Genomic DNA, 22,082 nt, shown 5'->3' with positions numbered 1-22,082 from the left:
ATTTTCATCATATTCCCCTCCTTTTCTAATGGGTTTCATCCGACTGCGATTTTTTTTATCTTTTCATTATTTTTAAAGGCTTCTACCCCAGTCTATCATTGCATAATTCCGACGAATATTTAAATTACCATTCTCTAGTTTACGGATACAACATTCGACATTGAAAAACACAATACACCATAATAAAAAAGGAGATTTCTCTAACATATAAACGATATTATCGTGTCGTTTTACAATTATACTACATGGAGCACTGTATATGGTCAAACATTAAGCTGACGAAATACATAATATCAGTACCGAGACCCTGATTAGCATGTTGACCCTCAATCTTTTATCGTTACACTTCTGCTGAACTTTAACTTCACATAATATTATCTATCAAGATTGATTACTTCAAAGGTTCAATGTACTTTAGTACACAGGAAACGACCTTATATTCGGAATTCCCTATTTCATCGGAATTTGGTCAAATCGTTAATATATTTTATTTTCTGAGTTGGAAGTTTTACTAAGTACTAACGAATTATGATAATAAAGGCAATTTTCAAACGGAAAAAGAACCATACGGTAACAAATATAATAGAAATATCCAGTAATAGCTTCCCAAGTGGCCACAATTTCCAATATTGTATGAAAGTCCGTCGCACGCGAAACCATTATGGTAGTAAATAATTTAAAATTTGAAAAGCTTTTCAATCTACAAAATAATCACTGAAATTATTAAAAAAAACACATATTTTGTCATTTTATTATTTAACAAAGCAAAAGCATGGCTATCTATTGCAATTCTATGATAACAATTTAAATACAGTTTATACTTTATACTTTTTTAAAGTTAAAACAGTTTTGAGTCACGTCACTGCCGATCCTGATAGCTTCACAGTATGTACATTGTTTCATCATTGGCGCGAAATTATAAAATTATTTGTAGCCTTTAGTGAGAACTTGAAAGCTAATGTGCTAAGCTTCATGGGACGTCACAGAATGAATGCGGATATTGTTAACTAGCGGTCCGCCCCGGCTTCGCCCGTGGTATTTATTTCGCAATAAAAAGTGGCCTATGTCCTTTCTCGGGTATCAAAATATCTCTATACCAAATTTCATGCAAATTGGTTCAGTAGTTAAGGCGTGATTGAGTAACAGACAGACAGACAGAGTTACTTTCGCATTTATAATATTAGTATGGATGTGCTATTTATTAAATAGGTTTGAAGTTGGTGCCGAACATTAAGCACTTAGTATTAAGCCCGTGCACCGACATCAAACCTTTTTAATAAATTATAGCACATATAAATAATATGTAGTAAATAATAATGTCAAATCTTTTTTATTTCTTACTTTTCCGTTTTTGAAGTCGGTTGTTTTTAACGCAGTTATTTTTATTAGTGAATATAAGCTTTCCGTGCGATTAGAGCTTTTTATGAAAATTAAGCTCTCCGTATGATTAGAGCTTCTTGTGAAAATTAAGCTCTCCGTGCGATAAGAGCCTTTAATGAAAATTAAGCTCTGCGTGCGATTAGAGATTTTTGTGAAAATTAAGCTCTCCGTGCGATTACAGCTTTTTGTGAAAATTAAGCTTTCCGTTCGATTAGCGCTTTTAATGAAAATTAAGCTCTCCGTGCGATTATAGCTTTTTGTGAAAATTAAGCTCTCCGTGCGATTAGGGCTTTTTTGTGAAAATTTAGCTTTCCGTGCGAATAGAGCTTTTTGTGAAAATTAAGCTCTCCGTGCGATTAGAGCTTTTTGTGAAAATTAAGCTCTCCATGCGATTAGAGCTTTTTGTGAAAATTAAGCTCTCCGTGCGATTAGAGCTTTTTGTGAAAATTAAGCTCTCCATGCGTTTAGAGCTTTTTGTAAAAATTAAGCTCTCCGTGCGATTAGAGCTTTTTATGAAAATTAAGCTTTCCGTGCGATAAGTTTTTTGTGAAAATTAAGCTCTCCGTGCGATGAGAGCTTTTTGTGAAAATGAAGCTCTCCGTGCGATGAGAGCTTTTTGTGAAAATTAAGCTCTCCGTGCGATGCGTTTTTGTGAAAATTAAGCTCTCCGTGCGATTAGAGCTTTTTGCGAAAATTAAGCTCTCCATGCGATTAGAGCTTTTTGTGAAAATTAAGCTCTCCGTGCGATTAGAGCTTTTTGTGAAAATTAAGCTTTCCGTGCGATTAGAGCTTAATGAGAAAAATTAAGATCTCCGTGCGATGAGAGTTTTTTGTGAAAATAAAGCTCCATGCGATTAGAGTTTTTTGTGAAAATTAAGCTTTCCGTGCGAATAGAGCTTTTTGTGAAAATTAAGCTCTCCATGGGATTAGAGCTCTTTGTGAAAATTAAGCTCTTCGTGCGATTAGAGCTTTTTGTGAAAATTAAGCTTTCCGTGCGATATGAGCTTTTTGTGAAAATTAAGCTCTCCATGCGATTAGAGCTTTTTGTGAAAATTAAGCTCTTCGTGCGATTAGAGCTTTTTGTGAAAATGAAGCTCCGTGCGATTAGAGCCTTTAATGAAAATTAAGCTCTCCATGCGATTAGTTTTTAGTGAATATTAAGCTTTCCGTACGATTAGAGCTTTTTATGAAAATTAAGCTCTCCGTGTGATTAGAGCTTCTTGTCAAAATTAAGCTCTCTGTGTGATTAGAGCTTCTTGTGAAAATTAAGCTCTCCGTGCGATTAGAGCTTTTTGTGAAAATTAAGCTTTCCGTGCGATTAGAGCTTTTTGCGAAAATTAAGCTCTCCGTGCGATTAGAGCTTTTTGTGAAAATTAAGCTCTTCGTGCGATTAGAGCTTTTTGTGAAAATGAAGCTCCGTGCGATTAGAGCCTTTAATGAAAATTAAGCTCTCCATGCGATTAGTTTTTAGTGAATATTAAGCTTTCCGTACGATTAGAGCTTTTTATGAAAATTAAGCTCTCCGTGTGATTAGAGCTTCTTGTCAAAATTAAGCTCTCTGTGTGATTAGAGCTTCTTGTGAAAATTAAGCTCTCCGTGCGATTAGAGCTTTTTGTGAAAATTAAGCTTTCCGTGCGATTAGAGCTTTTTGCGAAAATTAAGCTCTCCGTGCGATTAGAGCTTTTTGTGAAAATTAAGCTTTCCGTGCGATAAAAGCTTTTTGTGAAAATTAAGCTCTCCATGCGATTTTATGCGGTTATTAATTCGGCCGGTATATTTTTTTTTTATGTATGTATACCGATTACTCCGAGGTTTCTGAACCGATTTACGTGATTTTTTTTGTTCGATGCGGGATGGTGTCGAATTGGTCCCACAATTTTTTTTTTTTCGGATGGGCCCAGTAGTTTTTATTTTATGAGCATTTTTGTCTGTACTCGATGACTAAGTTGATATGTAGCAAGTAACTTTGATTCACTTCCCGCCCCCCGGTAACTGATTGAGCTGAAATTTTGTATAGGTACGTATGTAAATTTGATAGCGATGAAACATTATCATGACATGAAGCTGATTTGATGATGGAATCGGAAGGTGGCCATAGGAACTCAGTAATATATTGACTCAACTTTATCGAGTTTGGGCTCGTTTGATTCGTGTTGAAAAATACACTAAAAAGTATTAAATAAAAATAACTGCGTTAAGAACAACCGACTTCAAAAACGGAAAAGTAAGAAATAAAAAAGATTTGATATTATTAACTACTACATAATATTATTGTACATATTTCGCAATAAAAAGTGGCCTATGTCCTTTCTCGGGTATCAAAATATCTCTATACCAAATTTCATGCAAATTGGTTCAGTAGTTAAGGCGTGATTGAGTAACAGACAGACAGACAGAGTTACTTTCGCATTTATAATATTAGTATGGATTAATAGTAACAGTTTATGAAATAATTCATAATATAATGGGCACAATTCACTAATTTTCTTCGTGAATATTATCAAAAGTAAGGGAAGAGATTGTATTTATTCACTAATTTAAACTCAATTGTACATGAGTACTTTGCTACTACAGAAGCGATAAATAATTATTTAAGTAATTTAATTCGAGTATTATTATTTTTTTTTTAATCTTTAAACGACTTATGTAGAACAGTTTAGTCGCGAAAGTAATTGACAGGCCAACAGACTTATATATTTATAGAAAACGAATAAAATGAATTGCATTCTACTAAGTAGATACCAATAATATCGTATTACAGCGTAATATTTCTCAAATGTTATTGATATTTAATTCGTCCACTACCATTAAGACTAACAGAGCTATAAAACTGAAAACGTTAGCAATGAAATCGCTCTTATTGCCTACAAAATTGGATTGAAAATTGCTTGTATGTCGTACCATTCAATTTGATGCCCCATAACTTCTTATAACTGCGATGAAGACTGCAGTATAATTGTGCATTATTGTTCAAGTATGCATAATGCTGTCTCAATGTATTTGAGATTCAGTTTTCTATATGGGAAAAGATTAGTCTAAATCCCCTTTTAAACGATTCATAAAATTTGAATGCGCACTTAGATTTTCAGTATGTTCTCTAATATAAGATTTTATCGTATTGCTCCACTAATATTATATTACGGCAATAATGCCGAAAAAGAAGCATCCTTATTACATATAGAGAAACAACAACAAAAACAAAGTTTATGAATTTGTGAGTTTGTGACATTGAAGGGGTAATCTCTGGATCTAATGAACTGATTTTAAAAATGATTTTATCAATAGAAAGCCACGTAGCCACGTCATCTGTTAATGTCATAGTAAACATAGATATATAATTAACAGTAACATAATATTATAATAATCTATAGGTATTAACAGCATATGATATTACCATTACTACACCAATAAACGAACGGACTTTCTATTATTCATAATATTATTTATTCCCTAATCCATTCTCGTCACGGCCAAAAATACCAAAACCATTCGACATTATTACGCATGATCGAACCTATATTAAAAGACCACTAAAGCAAACCTAACTCGATACATTATCACAAATTACTATTGTTTCCTGGACCATTCTTCCAACTTTTCTAGAGAACATAACTTAACCTATTTGTTGTATTCATAGCGACTAACAAAGTTACTTTCTGACAGCTTAGGGCCATGTTTTTCGGTTTCGTCATTAATTACTCTCAGCTCATTAACCTCACCAAGGAGGTCTCGTGAAAGAATTATACTCACGAGGTAAGTAGGCTGGAAGTAAGGCTAGAAGAATGATTTAGCGATACTCTTACGGCGTACGTCTCGTATTTAATACGCCTTTTGAATAACATAAGATAATAGAAGTAGAAAGCTATAACAGGCTTATTATTTCTCTTTGAGGAAAATTACTTTGTTGAGACCATTAGAAACGTATAATGGTATTTTTGTCTTCTGTTTGACTTTAAGAAAACAATTAACATTTAGGAATCATGTATAGAGAAATTATTATATTATTAACTATAAAATCTTTTAAATTGATTTTAAATACGATTTATTTCTTATAATATTATCAAATATAATAATATTATGTAACGTTTTGGACGAGCAACTGTGGTCACAGGCAGAGAGAACGTTTCTAAAAGTAGGAAGTTACCTTCGAGCTTTTGTTAACATTTGATATTATGATATTTTTTTATAAATAATCACAGAAATGGACTCACATCCAAATAGACAGAGAATGAATACAATTCCTATGTAAAATGTCCCTGTGAAATGTCCATTGATATACAAAATTTAGTTATATTATAACAAACACTTACTATAAATATTAAAAGTTTTACATTGGTATGAAATTATTTAAAATATTTAACAGCTCAAATAAAATTACATAGGTCTATGTAACCAATATATATATTGTATTTTCCGCAGTCGATTGAAAAAGCTTTGTCCCTTTGGTCAATTCACAAACTAAAACTGTTTGATTTTACAACTAAAATAAGTTTCCTGGCGACTGGCAGAGAGCCAGCGCTTACTGCAAGGTACTTGTTGTAAGTTATCATTTAAAGCCTAGTATTTGCAGTCGGTAGTTACGTTTAAACGAGGCTTTGCACTGGCTCCAGTCCAAACGAGGCATATTGTTCTTATTACTAACTGGAATATTATACATATTGTGACTATGGATTGGATACGGTGCTTATGGGTTTCAGTGCGAGATCATTTTGTACGATAAAAATTATTTTGTTTCAAAATACCGCAGCTTTTAACCAATTGATATAAATATAAAGTAGTAAATTTTTCTTTTACGGTATTACAGAATATCGGCGTGTATCGACACTCTATTTTAGCTGATGGGAAATGCAATTATGTAATGCCACTTCAAAAGAAACAAGGAAAATAATAGAGCTTAAAACATTATTTCAATGGTCGAAGACATATATACTTAAGTATTACATGAGTCCAGCTTATTACTGAAATATTTACAATCCTATATATGTATTAGTACAAGCTTGTGCTGCTAATACGATTGCACGAGAGCTTACTTATCCATCCACCATAAAATAAATAGACAGGAAACCCTTCACCATACAAAAAATACTGTTCTGTAACATATTCCTTGTCAGATTAACATTAAGAATTAATAGCCCACACATCTTAAGGTATCAAAGAATATTAGCTGCCATTCACCCAGATCTAACTCTCCCCTGTTATTCATAAAACTGTATTACAAACCGACTTGTGACCAGAATACAAAATATACCAACAAAATGGCGGAAACCGAAACTTCTGCCAGAAAATATGACGAATTGAAAACAATTTGTTACCCACAAATAACAGGAAAGCTTCCGAGCAAAAAACTTGCGGGACTCACAAGTTCCTGAATACGATATTCGCATCTAAAATATGAGGACAAAGTTATAATGAAATACTCGTGGAAGGTAACTGCATAATAATATACTATTATTATGTCAATGGAAGAGATTCATTACTTTCAAAAAGTTTAAAAGTATATCTATATATTCGTATTAAATTATGTATTCAGTGAGTGTATTGTTATTTACTTACTTATTATTTTCTACTAACACAAGTTATAATATTTTTTATTGATATCTCTTCAATAATAATTAGTGACTGTGTATATGCAATATATCTACCAAAATAACATATTTATTTAGCAGTGGAAGCGATCTCAATAACGGATAACCACTTATGTATTAAATGAATGTTTTCAATTTATTAACTTATCGTTAATATAATCTTTTATGTATAAATAATTTTAATTGATAATATCAGATAATTTTTAATACCTATTATATAATGTGTACCACTTACCTTATTTGCAATTAGGAAGGGTTGCAGGCCTACGATACAAGCTGTCTTAGTGTAGGCCTGCAGTTCATAATAGGTATTATTATCTTAATCATCAGGTTCTATTATAATATCCTTGAATAATTTTTTATAGGTTTAATTAATAAAGATAATGATTATGCATTTAATTGTATTTATGAAGAACTAGCTTTCCGCCTGCGGCTTCGCCCGCGTTTTCAAAAAAAAACCCGCATAGTTCCCGTTCCCGTGGGATTTCCGGGATAAAACCTAGCCTATGTCACTCAGAAATGATGTAGCTTTCCAACAGTGAAAGAATTTTTCAAATCTGCCAAGTAGTTTCGGAGCCTATTCAATTCATACAAACAAACAAACAAACAAAAAATCAAACCTTTCCTCTTTATAATATTTGTATAGATGTATAGATAAACGATTTGATTTGATGCGATTTGATCGTTAATTTTTGTAGGGACACACATATGCAATTCGCTGATCGAGCTTTTTGTATATGTGTGCGTCCAAATTGTTTCCCCGACGCTTTCTACATTTATTATAGAACTAGCGGTCCGCCCCGGCTTCGCCCGTGGTACATATTTCGCAATAAAAAGTGGCCTATGTCCTTTCTCGGGTATCAAAATATCTCTATACCAAATTTCATGCAAATTGGTTCAGTAGTTAAGGCGTGATTGAGTAACAGACAGACAGACAGAGTTACTTTCGCATTTATAATATTAGTATGGATGTGCTATTTATTAAATAGGTTTGAAGTTGGTGCCGAACATTAAGCACTTAGTATTAAGCCCGTGCACCGACATCAAACCTTTTTAATAAATTATAGCACATATAAATAATATGTAGTAAATAATAATGTCAAATCTTTTTTATTTCTTACTTTTCCGTTTTTGAAGTCGGTTGTTATTTTTATTAGTGAATATAAGCTTTCCGTGTGATTAGAGCTTCTTGTGAAAATTAAGCTCTCCGTGCGATAAGAGCCTTTAATGAAAATTAAGCTCTGCGTGCGATTAGAGATTTTTGTGAAAATTAAGCTCTCCGTGCGATTACAGCTTTTTGTGAAAATTAAGCTTTCCGTTCGATTAGAGCTTTAATGAAAATTAAGCTCTTCGTGCGATTATAGCTTTTTTGAAAATTAAGCCTCCGTGCGATTAGAGCTTTTTGTAAAAATTAAGCTCTCCATGCGATTACAGCTTTTTGTGAAAATTAAGCTCTCCGTGCGATTAGAGCTTTTGTGAAAATTAAACTCTCCGTGCGATTAAGAGCTTTTTTGTGAAAATTAAGCTCTCCGTGCGATTAGAGCTTTTTTGTGAAAATTTAGCTTTCCGTGCGAATAGAGCTTTTTGTGAAAATTAAGCTCTCCGTACGATTAGAGCTTTTTGTGAAAATTAAGCTCTCCATGCGATTAGAGCTTTTTGTGAAAATTAAGCTCTCCGTGCGATTAGAGCTTTTTTTGAAAATTAAGCTCTCCGTGCGATGAGCTTTTTGTGAAAATTAAGCTCTCCGTGCGATTAGAGCTTTTTGTGAAAATTAAGCTTTCCGTGCGATTAGAGCTTTTTGTGAAAATTAAGCTCTCCATGCGATAAGAGCTTTTTGTGAAAATTAAGCTCTCCATGCGATTAGAGCTTTTTGCGAAAATTAAGCTCTCTGTGCGATGAGTTTTTTGTGAAAATTAAGCTCTCCGTGCGATTAGAGCTTTTTGTGAAAATTAAGCTCTCCATGCGATTAGAGCTTTTTGTGAAAATTAAGCTCTCCATGCGATTAGAGCTTTTTGTGAAAATTAAGCTCTCCGTGCGATTAGAGCTTTTTGTGAAAATTAAGCTTTCCGTGCGATTAGAGCTTAATGAGAAAAATTAAGCTCTCCGTGCGATGAGAGTTTTTTGTGAAAATAAAGCTCCATGCGATTAGAGTTTTTTTGTGAAAATTAAGCTTTCCGTGCGGATAGAGCTTTTTGTGAAAATTAAGCTCTCCATGGGATTAGAGCTCTTTGTGAAAATTAAGCTCTTCGTGCAATTAGAGCTTTTTGTGAAAATTAAGCTTTCCGTGCGATATGAGCTTTTTGTGAAAATTAAGCTCTCCATGCAATTAGAGCTTTTTGTGAAAATGAAGCTCTATGTGCGATTAGAGCTTTTTGTGAAAATTAAGCTCCGTGCGATTAGAGCCTTTAATTAATCTCTCCATGCGATTAGTTTTTAGTGAATATTAAGCTTTCCGTGCGATTAGAGCTTTTTATGAAAATTAAGCTCTCCGTGTGATTAGAGCTTCTTGTCAAAATTAAGCTCTCTGTGTGATTAGAGCTTCTTGTGAAAATTAAGCTTTCCGTGTGATTAGAGCTTTTTGTGAAAATTAAGCTCTCCATGCGATTAGAGCTTTTTTGTGAAAATTAAGCTTTCCGTGCGAATAGAGCTTCTTGTGAATATAAAGCTTTCCGTGCGATTAGAGCTTTTTATGAAAATTAAGCTCTCCATGCGATTAGAGCTTTTTTGTGAAAATTAAGCTCTCCGTGCGATTAGAGCTTTTTGTGAAAATTAAGCTTTCCGTGCGATTAGAGCTTTTTGCGAAAATTAAGCTCTCCGTGCGATTAGAGCTTTTTGTGAAAATTAAGTTTTCCGTGCGATTAAAGCTTTTTGTGAAAATTAAGCTCTCCGTGCGATGAGAGTTTTTTGTGAAAATTAAGCTCTCCGTGCGATTAGAGATTTTTTGTGCAAATTTAGCTTTCCGTGCGATTAGAGCCTTTAATGAAAATTAAGCTCTCCATGCGATTTTATGCGGTTATTAATTCGGCCGGTATATTTTTTTTATGTATGTATACCGATTACTCCGAGGTTTCTGAACCGATTTACGTGATTCTTTTTTTGTTCGATGCGGGATGGTGTCGAATTGGTCTCACAATTATTATTTTTCGGATAGGCCCAGTAGTTTTTATTTTATGAGCATTTTTGTCTGTACTCGATGACTAAGTTGATATGTAGCAAGTAACTTTGATTCACTTCCCGGTAACCGATTGAGCTGAAATTTTGTATACGTATGTAAATTTGATAGCGATGAAACATTATCATGACATGAAGCTGATTTGATGATGGAATCGGAAGGAACTCAGTAATATATTGACTCAACTTTATCGAGTTTGGGCTCGTTTGATTCGTGTTGAAAAATACACTAAAAAATATTTAATAAAAATAACTGCGTTAAAAACAACCGACTTCAAAAACGGAAAAGTAAGAAATAAAAAAGATTTGATATTATTAACTACTACATAATATTATTGTACATATTTCGCAATAAAAAGACATGGCCTATGTCCTTTCTCGGGTATCAAAATATCTCTATACCAAATTTCATGCAAATTGGTTAAGGCGTGATTGAGTAACAGACAGACAGACCGAGTTACTTTCGCATTAATAATAATAGTATGGATTATTATTCAGTAGTGCATAACGGCTAGCTTAAACAACACATATTGTAAAAAAGGATTAAAAGTGATTAAAGTAAAGGCATTATTATTTGGGCAACCTTGGGGGCAGCAGCACTCAGCGCTACTCAACATTGGTGACCCCGACGTGATGCGATGTGCGGCGTTCCTTAGGCCAAAACTCATACGGGGAAATTCGAAAAGTCCGAAAGGAGTAATAATAGCAGTTTTTTCTATATCGCATGGGGCAACTTTTATGCAGTTATAGGCTCTATTTATGTCCACTTTTGAATATATTTTCTTATTAGCCAATATAAAAGTAAAGTCGTGTAATCGCGGAACTGGATATCTGTCGGGTTTTGTAATTGCGTTGAGCTGTCGATAATCTCCGCACGGCCTTAACTCGCCATTCTTTTTAACTACGATATTAAGCGGACTAGCCCAAGCACTTTTAGAAGGCCTACAGATACCTAATTCTTGCATAACCCTGAACTCTTCCTTCACCTTTTTGTATCTATCCGGGGGTAACGGTCTAGCTCTAGCATGAATAGGTGGGCCGCTCGTCTCTATATAATGCAAAACGTTATGCGATGTAGTTTCTTTAAACGACATCGGTTTAGTAATGTCAGGAAACATACTTAATAAATCGTAATACGGATGACTTTTGCACACAGAATTTAGCGATTGTTGCGTACACGAAACTAAGGAGGCTAATACATGTAAATCGGTAGTTTGATCAATTAACTTTTTTCCATACAAATCAACTAATAATTTATGATGTGTTAAAAAATCAGCTCCCAATATTGGCTGTTTGACGTCTGCTAAGAAATCCCAACGGTACGGTCTTCTTAAATTAAGGTTTAAAACAATTGATTTAATGCCATATGTTGCAATTTCTGTACCGTTAGCAGCGTATAATTTAAGATCGGATCGACATAATTTATTATATTTAAATGGATTTTTAGATACGGGCAAAACGGAAACATTGGCACCGGTATCTACTAAAAATTTTAAATTAGTGTTTATATCTGTTACCATGAGACGGCTGCACGGCGTGATGGTACAGACCTCCACCGTAGTCTGCACCTGCCTAGCTAGTTTTCCGGCTGGGCGGCTGCTGCGCTGGGGCTGGGGTTCCTCTTCCACGCGCACGGCGGGATGCACTTGTGAGCGCGCTGCCGGAACCTGAAGTGGTAGCTGCACAACCAGTCGGGTCCGCCGGGACGACGTCGCTTCGAAGATGACCTTGACGACTCTCGAAAATTGCGTGACGGTGTTCTGGGTCGCCGGGTGTATCGCTCGTGATCGTAAGCGCTCGATGTTTGAAAGGCGCACGTTGATTTTCGCCAATTCCGCCGAAAGGGTGCCGTAAAAGTTAGATGTAGGCGTCGCCATATTAAAATTTAAATTCTTCCAATAAATCTTCGTCTTCAAAATAATATTTAATTGTATTAGAATTTCTTGATGTTCTTTGTCGGGGGTCACCAATGTTGAGCAGTAATGAGTGCTGCTGCCCCCAAGGCTTTATTATTTGGGCAACCTTGGGGGCAGCAGCACTACTTAACAATTTTAAAAGCAAGACGCTGACTCAAGTCTCTTTACCACTAAGAATTAATTCACAATTCAATAATCTTAATACCCGTTCCCGTGGGATTTCCGGGATAAAACCTATCCTATGTGTTAATCCAAGTTACCCTCTATATGTGTGCTTAATTTCATTGTAATCGGTTCAGTAGTATTTGCGTGAAAGAGTAACAAACATCCATACATACAAACTTTCGCCTTTATAATAGTACTAGCGGTCCGCCCCGGCTTCGCCCGTGGTACATATTTACGTTTTCTCTACATAAAAACCATCCTCGTACTTCAAGGAATATAATAAAAAAAGAATTATCGAAATCGGTTCAGCCGTTCTCGAGTTATGCGCTTACCAACACATTTTGCGATTCATTTTTATATATAAGAAGATTAGGATTATAATAGTATTAGGATTAGGATTAGGATTAGGGATGTAACGATACATGATTTTGCCGATACGATACCGATACCGATATTTGTAGTAATGTATCGGCGATACCGATACCGATACCGATATCGATGGCTTGGTAGAAAAATAAATAGTGAATTATGCATAAAAAGTTACCAACATTTAACAGAGACTCAACTGTTAATCGTATTCTTTTAAATAAAAATGCCAAATCAAAAAACAACAAAACCATTTATTTTAGTATTATTATTTTACAAAGTCAGTTAAACCTTAAGTAATACACATACAATCAGTACCTAATAAAAGTTTACTATTGGTAGAGTTTTTTCAGAAAACAAAGTGCGCACGCGCGGGCGGCCTCCCGCATCGTTTATTGGGCGCAGTTTTTTTAATTGTTTGATATCGGTATCGGTTGTTTTATTATCGGCGATACCGATATATCGGCTTGTCGATTATATCGGCCGATATATTAGTATCGGTATCGGTATCGGTATCGTTACATCCCTAATTAGGATAATAAGCCACATACATGAACAAAGTAAGGCTTTATGAATACACAAGATAACACCATCTTAGAAGCCAGTTGTAACCACACACTCATGCTGTTTAATAAATTACTTAAATGACATTTCTCTAACCTCGATCTTCATAAAATCTTAGTTGTATGTAATGAAAACCTTGAATTTTCTTGACTCAGAAGACTCTATAACGTTAATATAAATGAGTTGGCATAATTATTATTTCGTCGCACATGACACGCATGACGACACACTAATCTCATCACGTGTTCAGATCAAAGCTACACTTAGCTGAGTGCGCAACATAGTGCCGAAATTCTAATTATTAATCTTTTACGTGCTCAACTTTCATACAGAACTTGTTAATAATGTTAATTTGCTTGTATTGTATGATAAGGCGCAAATTAAAATATTAATTAGGAGATAATGATTAGGTACCATAGGTCGTTTGGGATAATATTTTCAGGACGGGGTGAAAACACACGCATGTACTAGATTATCCACCATTACGCTGAAACCATGTATAAATCAATAAGAGAGCTTTGACAATAATAAAACAAGAGGTGGTGGTACTTGTTAAATTAATATTATAAGTAACACAACAATGCGATTAAAAGAGATTAAAAAAAACAACGTAAGGATAAACGAATCCTTAGTGTCGCGAGTCCGACTTGCACTTACCCAAGTTTTATATAATATAATATATTAATATCTACACCAAAACCACATTATTCGATGTCGAATCATCATACATGATACAATAAGTAAGACTAAAAAAAAAACGGGTAAACTGAAACAATAGTGAAACAATGGATCCTTGAAGAAATAATTACATTATCTAAGTGGTTACAGTTTTCTTTCACTTAAGTTGACGTAACACTCCAAAACTAATACTCACAAAATGTACAAGTACCTACGTCCATTATTGAGTTTGTCGTATTCATACAAACTTTTTCTTAGTACCTAATAGAGAAAATATACTTCTCTAGTAGATAGAACAAAGGATAATTAATCTATATGGGTCATTACATTATGAAAGTAAACATAAAACTAGTTAAGTACCTACTTAGGTACCTACATTACAAAAAAATACTAGGTATCAATTATTGTTAGATTTGAGAAAAATAATGTGCCTACCTCTCTAACTACTACACTAAATAGATTGTAGGTACAATTAAAAGTAATTTGGAAGTGCTTACTGCTTGGGCCGTAAAATCGATAAAAAATCCATGTACCTACACTATTTACTACGTGTTTAATTTTATTTTCAGTTTTCCAACAATTTCGGCTTTCTCTCCAATTTCCAAACTAAAACACGTTACCAGTAGACACTGCTAAGTGCTAACCACCCGCGTTTATAACCAAACTCAAGTACATATTATACACCTATTATACAAGTATTATACAAGTACAACATTATACATGTTTTGTTTTTATGGTAATTATCAAACCTATTTGACTTTATTATCACATATCAGGGCTTTAATATAATATGCACTAAAAGTGAAAATATCCTACTTACGATATTTTTGTTAAGTATACCTACATAGGTATAAATATAAACATTTTACTTGATACGTAAGTAAATAAATATAATTAAATATTATGTTACATTCGTAAAGATGTACCTACCTACATTATTTTCTAGTGGTGAAAGAATTTTTGAAATCGGTGAGTATTTGTCAGAAAACATGGCCCGGGAGCCCATAACAGATTTTCATGACCAATTTCCACCAGAGTGAAACTTCGTAAAATGCATCAGGGACTTACGGGAAAACAATAATTATTATTATTACCCATACCACAGACTAATAATTATATACTACGTACATACAACCCATACCCCCATCTCATTACATATATAATACTGGGATTTTATAGATAAATTTAGTAAAGTGACATCTATGAACAATTTTATGAATTAATGAAGCGATTTTTGCAAACCTTACTTTAGTTGTATTATGTTAACGCTAGATGTCGCTTTTGAAGATAGCGTTCAATGTTAAGATTTTTTTATTATTTGATATAAAATTAATGCACATTATTTACCATTAGGATATGATTTAAATACTAATTATAAAATAAAATTAGAAAATTTATGAAGATATTACATACAATTCACTTAACTCTAGTATCTATGGTGCATATTTCTCGTACCTACGTCCGTCGATGAAAAAAGTTAATGTTAGTCTATGGTATATTTGTGTCGGACAGAAATACGTCGAGAGTTTCGCCGGTGAACGATTTATTTCAATTAACATGAGTGAGCTCACTAGAGAACTTGCGTCGTATCGCTGTTTATAGAGAAATCTGTGAACTTCATTTTTCGTAGAACGGAACCATTCAAGCGAATGCTGCGTAGCAAATAATGGATTGGTATGAAACAGTGACGTCTCGACTTGCAACCTTGGTTATGGTTACAAGAAAAAGTGTATTTTGAAAATATTTCCAAGTGTTTTCTTAGAGAAAACGTTTTGTGAGATAGAAGTCGACTGTGCGTTTGTTGAGTTTGTTGTTGTGTTTTGACGAATTCGGTGTTATGTCGGGCGGCAGGAGCATCGACAAGGAGCGCAAGTCGCCCCGTGAAAGTGGCGAGGATTCTGAAGATGAAAGCGAAATCCTGGAAGAGAGCCCCTGCGGTCGCTGGCTGAAGCGACGGGAAGAGGTAAGCTGGCACTTATTACATTATATACAAAGTCAATTTATGTAAACCAGGACAAAAGTGTCATCAGCTGATTAACTTCATACAAGTAGCTGCATAAAGACGTAATATGTTTCGTCCTTTGTAATATTTGTACATTATTATTATCTAGGTTTCATATTATGCATTTACTTTGTGCTTCAATACTCAATTTATGCTTATAAACAAATTACTAAATTATCAGTTCATAGCCTTGATATACAAGGTTATATTATTAAAATAAATGATAATCAAAACTTTGTTTAGGACATAAACAGACATTATAAGAGAAACATGAAATGTTTATTCTGCAAAAGAAACTGATAATTAAATGATGTGTATTTATAGTAGAGTAGTAAACATAGTTAAGACATTATCAATCAATACATGAATACCTACTTAGGGAAAAATCTTAAACTACATTCTTGCAATGTCAGTGTTTTGAGTGGAACAACTGTGAAAAACAAAATATACCTACTTTATTTTTATAAAACTTTAGCATAACTTAGTTGTTTTATCATTAATCCATCAGTAGCAGTAACTTTTTTATCTTTTTTTCTCTATTTACTTCATCTGATAATGGAACTGTGTAGTCTATCTATAAATACCTAGTGATATTTCTGCAAGATACTTATTTGTGAATTTTCATTATAACAATGAATTAAACACAATTTTACATTACTCTGATTTTATAATGTGGCTAATAAGACATTATTTGAATTTGATATTTGGTTTTATGGCATTCAAATGCTTTATAATACAAATGGAAGGAAGGACCAAGCCGCAGGCAGAAAGCTAGTGATATATAACTAGCTGTGCCCCGTGGTTTTACCCACATGTCTCCGCTCCTGTTGGTCTTAGCGTGATGGTATATAGCCTATAAAGCCTTCCTCGATAAATGGATTGAAATGGCTATCTAGCACTTAAGTAATTTTTCAAATCGGATTACTTCCTGAGATTAGGGCATTCAAACAAGCAAACTCTTACAGCCGTACAAATAAAAACTTGCTTATTCAAACCTTATGCAATGCATAGATATGATAAGAATAAATAAAGAATAAGGATGTCATAATTTCTTACAAATAAATTTGGAATAACGTCGATGTATCTATGCTCACGCTATGCAATAGGCGCGAAGCGGCAACGTCGCAATTCATTCACAAAATTATGAAAAACATTGAAATTGTCTACGGTTAAGCCTTGGTGCTGTCATTTTGCTGACGCTCGTTTGACTTCGTCGAATTTGTTGTGAAGTTTCATCATACGATGTTCTGTTTATTTATTTTTTAAATATTTATTGGAAATAATTTAAATATATCATTAAATATGCAAGCAAATGAAAGAGAACGCTATCCAATATCTGGAGAACAGAAGATAAACCCACCTTGAGATAGAGAGTTGCCAAATAACTGGTACTCAAAACATACAACTCCAGGCTTAGAAGATTTATATTTTCAACGAAAGTGTATATTATTGTGATAAGTTTAGAAATAAGTTTTATGTATGTATGGTTTGGCGCATGTTGTAAATAAATAAATCATTATAAATATCAAAAGGGTTTTTCATAATTTCGTATATTTTGACATTTCATACAAAATTTTCCATTTCAATAGGTACGTAATGAAATTATTAATTTGCTCAACTTTTTCTACTTCTCGTATTACTCTCATTGCTATTATCTCAAATTTAGGCTGAAAATTGCTTCTAAAACTTGTAAAACACAGCACAATGTACTAAAAGATATGTTATAACTCGGTTATGTCAGACTTATACTAGGGTGGTAGCCGTAATAAGGACGGAATAGCATTAGTATGAATACTTATTACGAAGTTATACTAGGTTACATTTATTTCGTGTTTATTTGTATGATTTTTCCTTATTCTTAGTTTATTCTTTGCATAAAATGTTATAACTCGTTTATTTGTACGGCTGTTAAGCTTTTTAATATTCGTATAGTTATACAAATAATAAGTTGATTGCACAATATTAAGATAACCTTAATTAAGGATATCTGTTTTATATATGCCTTCCACGTAATATCTTAATCTTAATACTATTATAAAGGCGAAAGTTTGTATGGATGTATGGATGTTTGTTACTCTTTCGGCGGAAATCTAGTTATTAATAATTTTATTGTTTATGGAAAATTTATAATGGAAAATACTATTTAATTGAGCAGGTAATTTAGTTCAATTGAATAAATGGTTTACTAGAATGCTGCGACTTCACTTGTATGACACATGGGTAAACCTTGGAGGGATTGGAGTTCTAGCATGAAACGGGACCAAACATGTATGCATCTATCATAAACTTTCACATTCATAATACTTACATACAGCCATCCTTACAAACCGTTGCGTTTATATTATTTGTAGGATCAGTTCGATGACAATATATTATTATGGTACTTAGATTAAATTTGATAAGTGTGTGAATCCCATATCCCAGTTTGAACAAATTATTTTACAATTTATTTCAAATATCAATCTTTACTTTGTCTTATTCATTGTCCTGAACTTACCTTTCATTTTAAACTTATTGCCTAGTATTAAGAATTAATCTCATTATATTTTATATCTGAATCTATTTTTTACAATAACTTAATGGCTTCTTCGATGGTGCTGTCATAAATTTAAGTAGAAATCAACTTTTAAATTAGAACTTTTCACTGCGACCTGAGATGATGATGAACTTTTCTCAAAATTATTTTGTTGTTTCCTTAGTTTACATTTGAAACTGGCTGTCATTATTATTTTGGTAAATCAAAGGAAATTAAAAGTAAATGTAAGATAATATTTAATCCCTAAATTACATATTCTTATACAGTTTGGAAATTTTCTTGGACCCTGGGGGGACTTAAAATAACGAAGATAGCAAATATTTGCTGAAAGGAAAGATTTCTTTAGTTTAATTTAAAAAATATATAACTGCATTTAAAGATCTTTGAAAATTCACTTGCCAAGATGGGGAAGCGGACTGGCTAAAAATTAAAATTATTTCTTACTTCAAATTGATGTGAATAATGTTTCAAATAAATAATAAAACGAACATGAACACTTTAATTGTCGTCAATGACTTGTAAACATCAAGAAAGTTATTAATTTTAACACTTATATAAACCAGAAATTTAGTTGAAATAAAGCGTAGAGTGAACAGGTACTTTCCAGGGAAGCGCGTACCATCTAGACCACATCTCAGCTTAACATCAGGCGAGATTGTGGTCAATCGCTTCCCTATTCTGAATAAAAAAAACAGTTAAAATATTACTTTATGCAATGATAAACTATGAAAGTTAAATATATGTTTAAGTAATTAATTAACAATTGAAGGCATAATGTACATATTAAAAAAAATATAAATATTTAGAGATGTAGGTAACAAATGAGAATTTAAAGACGAAGCCTATGGAACGTTGAGTTTTTTAGGTAATTAGTTGATGAACCCAACACATGGAATATAAGCGTATGGCGAGTTGTATGTGTAGGTAAAAAGCAATTGTTAGGTCGCCCGACTTTCCCTGCCTCGGTCAGTGACCGTCGATTCGGCGTTTGCGCAACCAAAAATCACTGTCACTTTCTAAGCTAGACTCATTTATCATGATTGCGAATTGCCTGTTCATCCATCAATATGTAGTACCGCTCGTATTATCCTACTATTTAAAAATGTATTTTATCATCAGCAGTCTAAGTATGATTGTGGAGTTTTCGGCCAATTCTTCATGGTGTAAGCATTATATATTTCTGAACTGGAAAATTTGTCGATATCATAAAAACGGAAGTCAATTTACGTAAAATACGTTTAGTACCTTCAGTCATGTGCCTTAGTTTTAAATAATTCAGACAAAAATTAAAAAAGACGTGTGGCACTCGGGGACTGCCGCGGTAAAGATATTGCATAGCATGCCTCCAAGCCACACCTCCGTGTCCGTCGGAGTGGGGAGCGTGAGGTTTTTCGTTACGCAATTTCTCGATTCGATCCCCGCGCTCAAGGCCCGCGATAGAAGCTATGCAATAGCTTAAAAAACAATTAATGTGCTTTAAAAAAGACTTTTTTTTAAACTTATGACCGAAAGCAAAATTTTATTTTTTGAAAGATATTCAGAGAGGATTTAAACATTTAAATGAGTACAATATCTCAACTAAGCATTTATAAACTCCATGTTTGCCTAGTTTTGTATTCCAAAATATTCACCATCTATGTACTTTCACATAGAAGTGGGTCGAGTCATGCGCTCGGAGATTTATTTGGATAATTACAGGCTGATTTGCATTCTCACCGGGACGGCACCCGGCATGGGAATGGACCGACCTTTTGGCGTAGCTACGTTAGAATTACCAATACAACATACATGTATGATGCTAGAGATATTTCGCTAATGTTCGATTTTATTTGAAGCGAGATCTTATCACAATATTATCAATATTTATCTAATAAAATTTAATAAGATAAAATCTAAAGGACTCTTGTGTCATCGACGAAATTATTTCTAAGGTTGATATAAAATGTGATTTTTTGCGGATATAAAGTATGTAACTATTATGTTTGGAATTTCTTAAAATCTTAGGAAAAATTTAAAATTTCGCACTTTAATACAGAAGCGCACATAATTTAGTATATAAGTAGGTAACTGAATGAAATCAAAATTTCCCAGAGGCGAATACGATAAAAGCTAATGCATGTATATAACAAATAGTTACACGAAAGTTCGACACAAATACAACAGAAGGTCACCAAACGTCGCATGTGACGACTCCAGAAGCAATATTCAAATTGGCTTGGATATTCATCAATAAACATTATGTTGGAAGTCGTCCTGAGCCAATGTTCGCGAGACGACGTAATGCCGTCGTCAGACGTCTACTTTCAACCATTCATTTATATTCAAATTAATCGGTTAGAACCGTTTGCTAAATTTTTAATGAGGAATGTTATTGAAAATATTTTCTTCGAAGAATTATCACAGCACATAATTATTATGTTAAAGCTCTATATTAACTTCATCATCATCATCATCATCATCATCAGCCCATATACGTTCCCACTGCTGGGACACGGGCCTCCTATGAGGGTACAGGCCATAATCCACCACGCTGGCCAAGTGCGTGTTGGCGGATGACACATGTCGTCGAACTTTTTAATTCTTCGACATGTCGGTTTCCTCACGATGTTTTCCTTCACCGTTCGAGCAGTGGTAATGTTACAACATGCGCAGATAAATTGAAAAAATTAATTTATTTCCTGCACGCTCGCCTGGTCTCGAACCCCGGACTTATCGATTCGAAGTCCGAGGTCTCACCACTGAGCCACCACTGCAATTTTTACTTTATTAGCATAATGCGTAGCAGCATTGTGAGTGCAGTATTAAAGACGAAGTAGCGTGGATATGCTAACAGATTATAATAATTGTTACCAATATGATAACTCTAAATACCGGGTAGCCGTAACGTAATTACGAACTTGGACGTTACAAAGAGATCCTTATTTTATCTCAATTGTTCGATCAAAACGTTAATGACTTGGTTAGTTCTTGGAACTGATCTGATGAAAACTTCTTGATAATAGGGAGGTATATTGTTGTATTCCTAAAATAAATATTGAAAATTCAAAAAAAAAAAGTTAGTTCGATACCCAAGTCTTGGCAAGTGAATTTTCCATAATATATAAATGCAGTTTTCAGCAAAATTTTTCATCTTCTGTACTTTAAGTAGGTACTTTCCCTCCAGGGCCCCTAGAAAATTTCCAGTCTGTATATTGTTTCGTTTCGCTAATAATGTTTTCACAAAACCAAACTACAATTACATACCTACAACCGCTACAAACATTTTTTTTATTTAACATTATTTTATTCAAATTTCAACTTTGCTACACATTAAGTATCCAATTATCACGTCATTGCGGTATCCACCAATTAAAGGAATGAAGCCGTCGAGAATGGGACGAGCAATTCTAAAAATAAGCTACAAGTTCATAAACTCCTTTCTAACTGTCCAAAGCTCTTATCCGCCGCCATCGAAACCACGAGAGACGAAGACTATTCATCATTCATAATCGTTTCAATTTTTTGTTATCTTCAACTCTCGACGAAGATCAAATCAGCACCGATTGTAGAGGCAATAAGATCCACATTTGCGTAATTTCATTGGTATGGTTTTTGTTATATTAGTGGGTCAGTGGCGCGTTTAGGCTCTACTGGTGTGCGAAAGTGAAAATTAATATGTTCATCCATCATTTTGAACTTCGATGGATGGTAGAAAGTTCAGGTTCGCTCAGAATTCACGA

At 33.8% G+C, this 22,082-nt stretch overlaps 1 protein-coding gene and 1 long non-coding RNA gene across 2 annotated transcripts in view; one reads left to right on the top strand and one right to left on the bottom strand.

Annotated features, from left to right (window-relative positions):
* The window catches only part of LOC149486210 (uncharacterized), a 493,671-nt gene that overhangs the window by 193,648 nt on the left and 277,941 nt on the right, over nucleotides 1–22,082 (bottom strand). The window lies entirely within an intron of this gene.
* The window catches only part of Madm (MLF1-adaptor molecule), an 87,352-nt gene continuing 80,593 nt past the window's right edge, over nucleotides 15,324–22,082 (top strand). Inside the window, exon 1 of the mRNA XM_089699551.1 lies at nucleotides 15,324–15,788. Within this exon, the coding sequence (XP_089555677.1) occupies nucleotides 15,663–15,788 (126 nt within the window). The 5' untranslated portion in view covers nucleotides 15,324–15,662. The remainder of the gene's footprint in view (nucleotides 15,789–22,082) is intronic.

This window comes from Colias philodice, chromosome 9, assembly GCF_061535455.1.
Source record: "Colias philodice isolate Cphi_HAF_F1 chromosome 9, ilColPhil1 Martin Lab GWU primary, whole genome shotgun sequence".
Taxonomy (NCBI): domain Eukaryota; kingdom Metazoa; phylum Arthropoda; class Insecta; order Lepidoptera; family Pieridae; genus Colias; species Colias philodice.
This window is presented reverse-complemented; position numbering and strand designations above follow the sequence as displayed.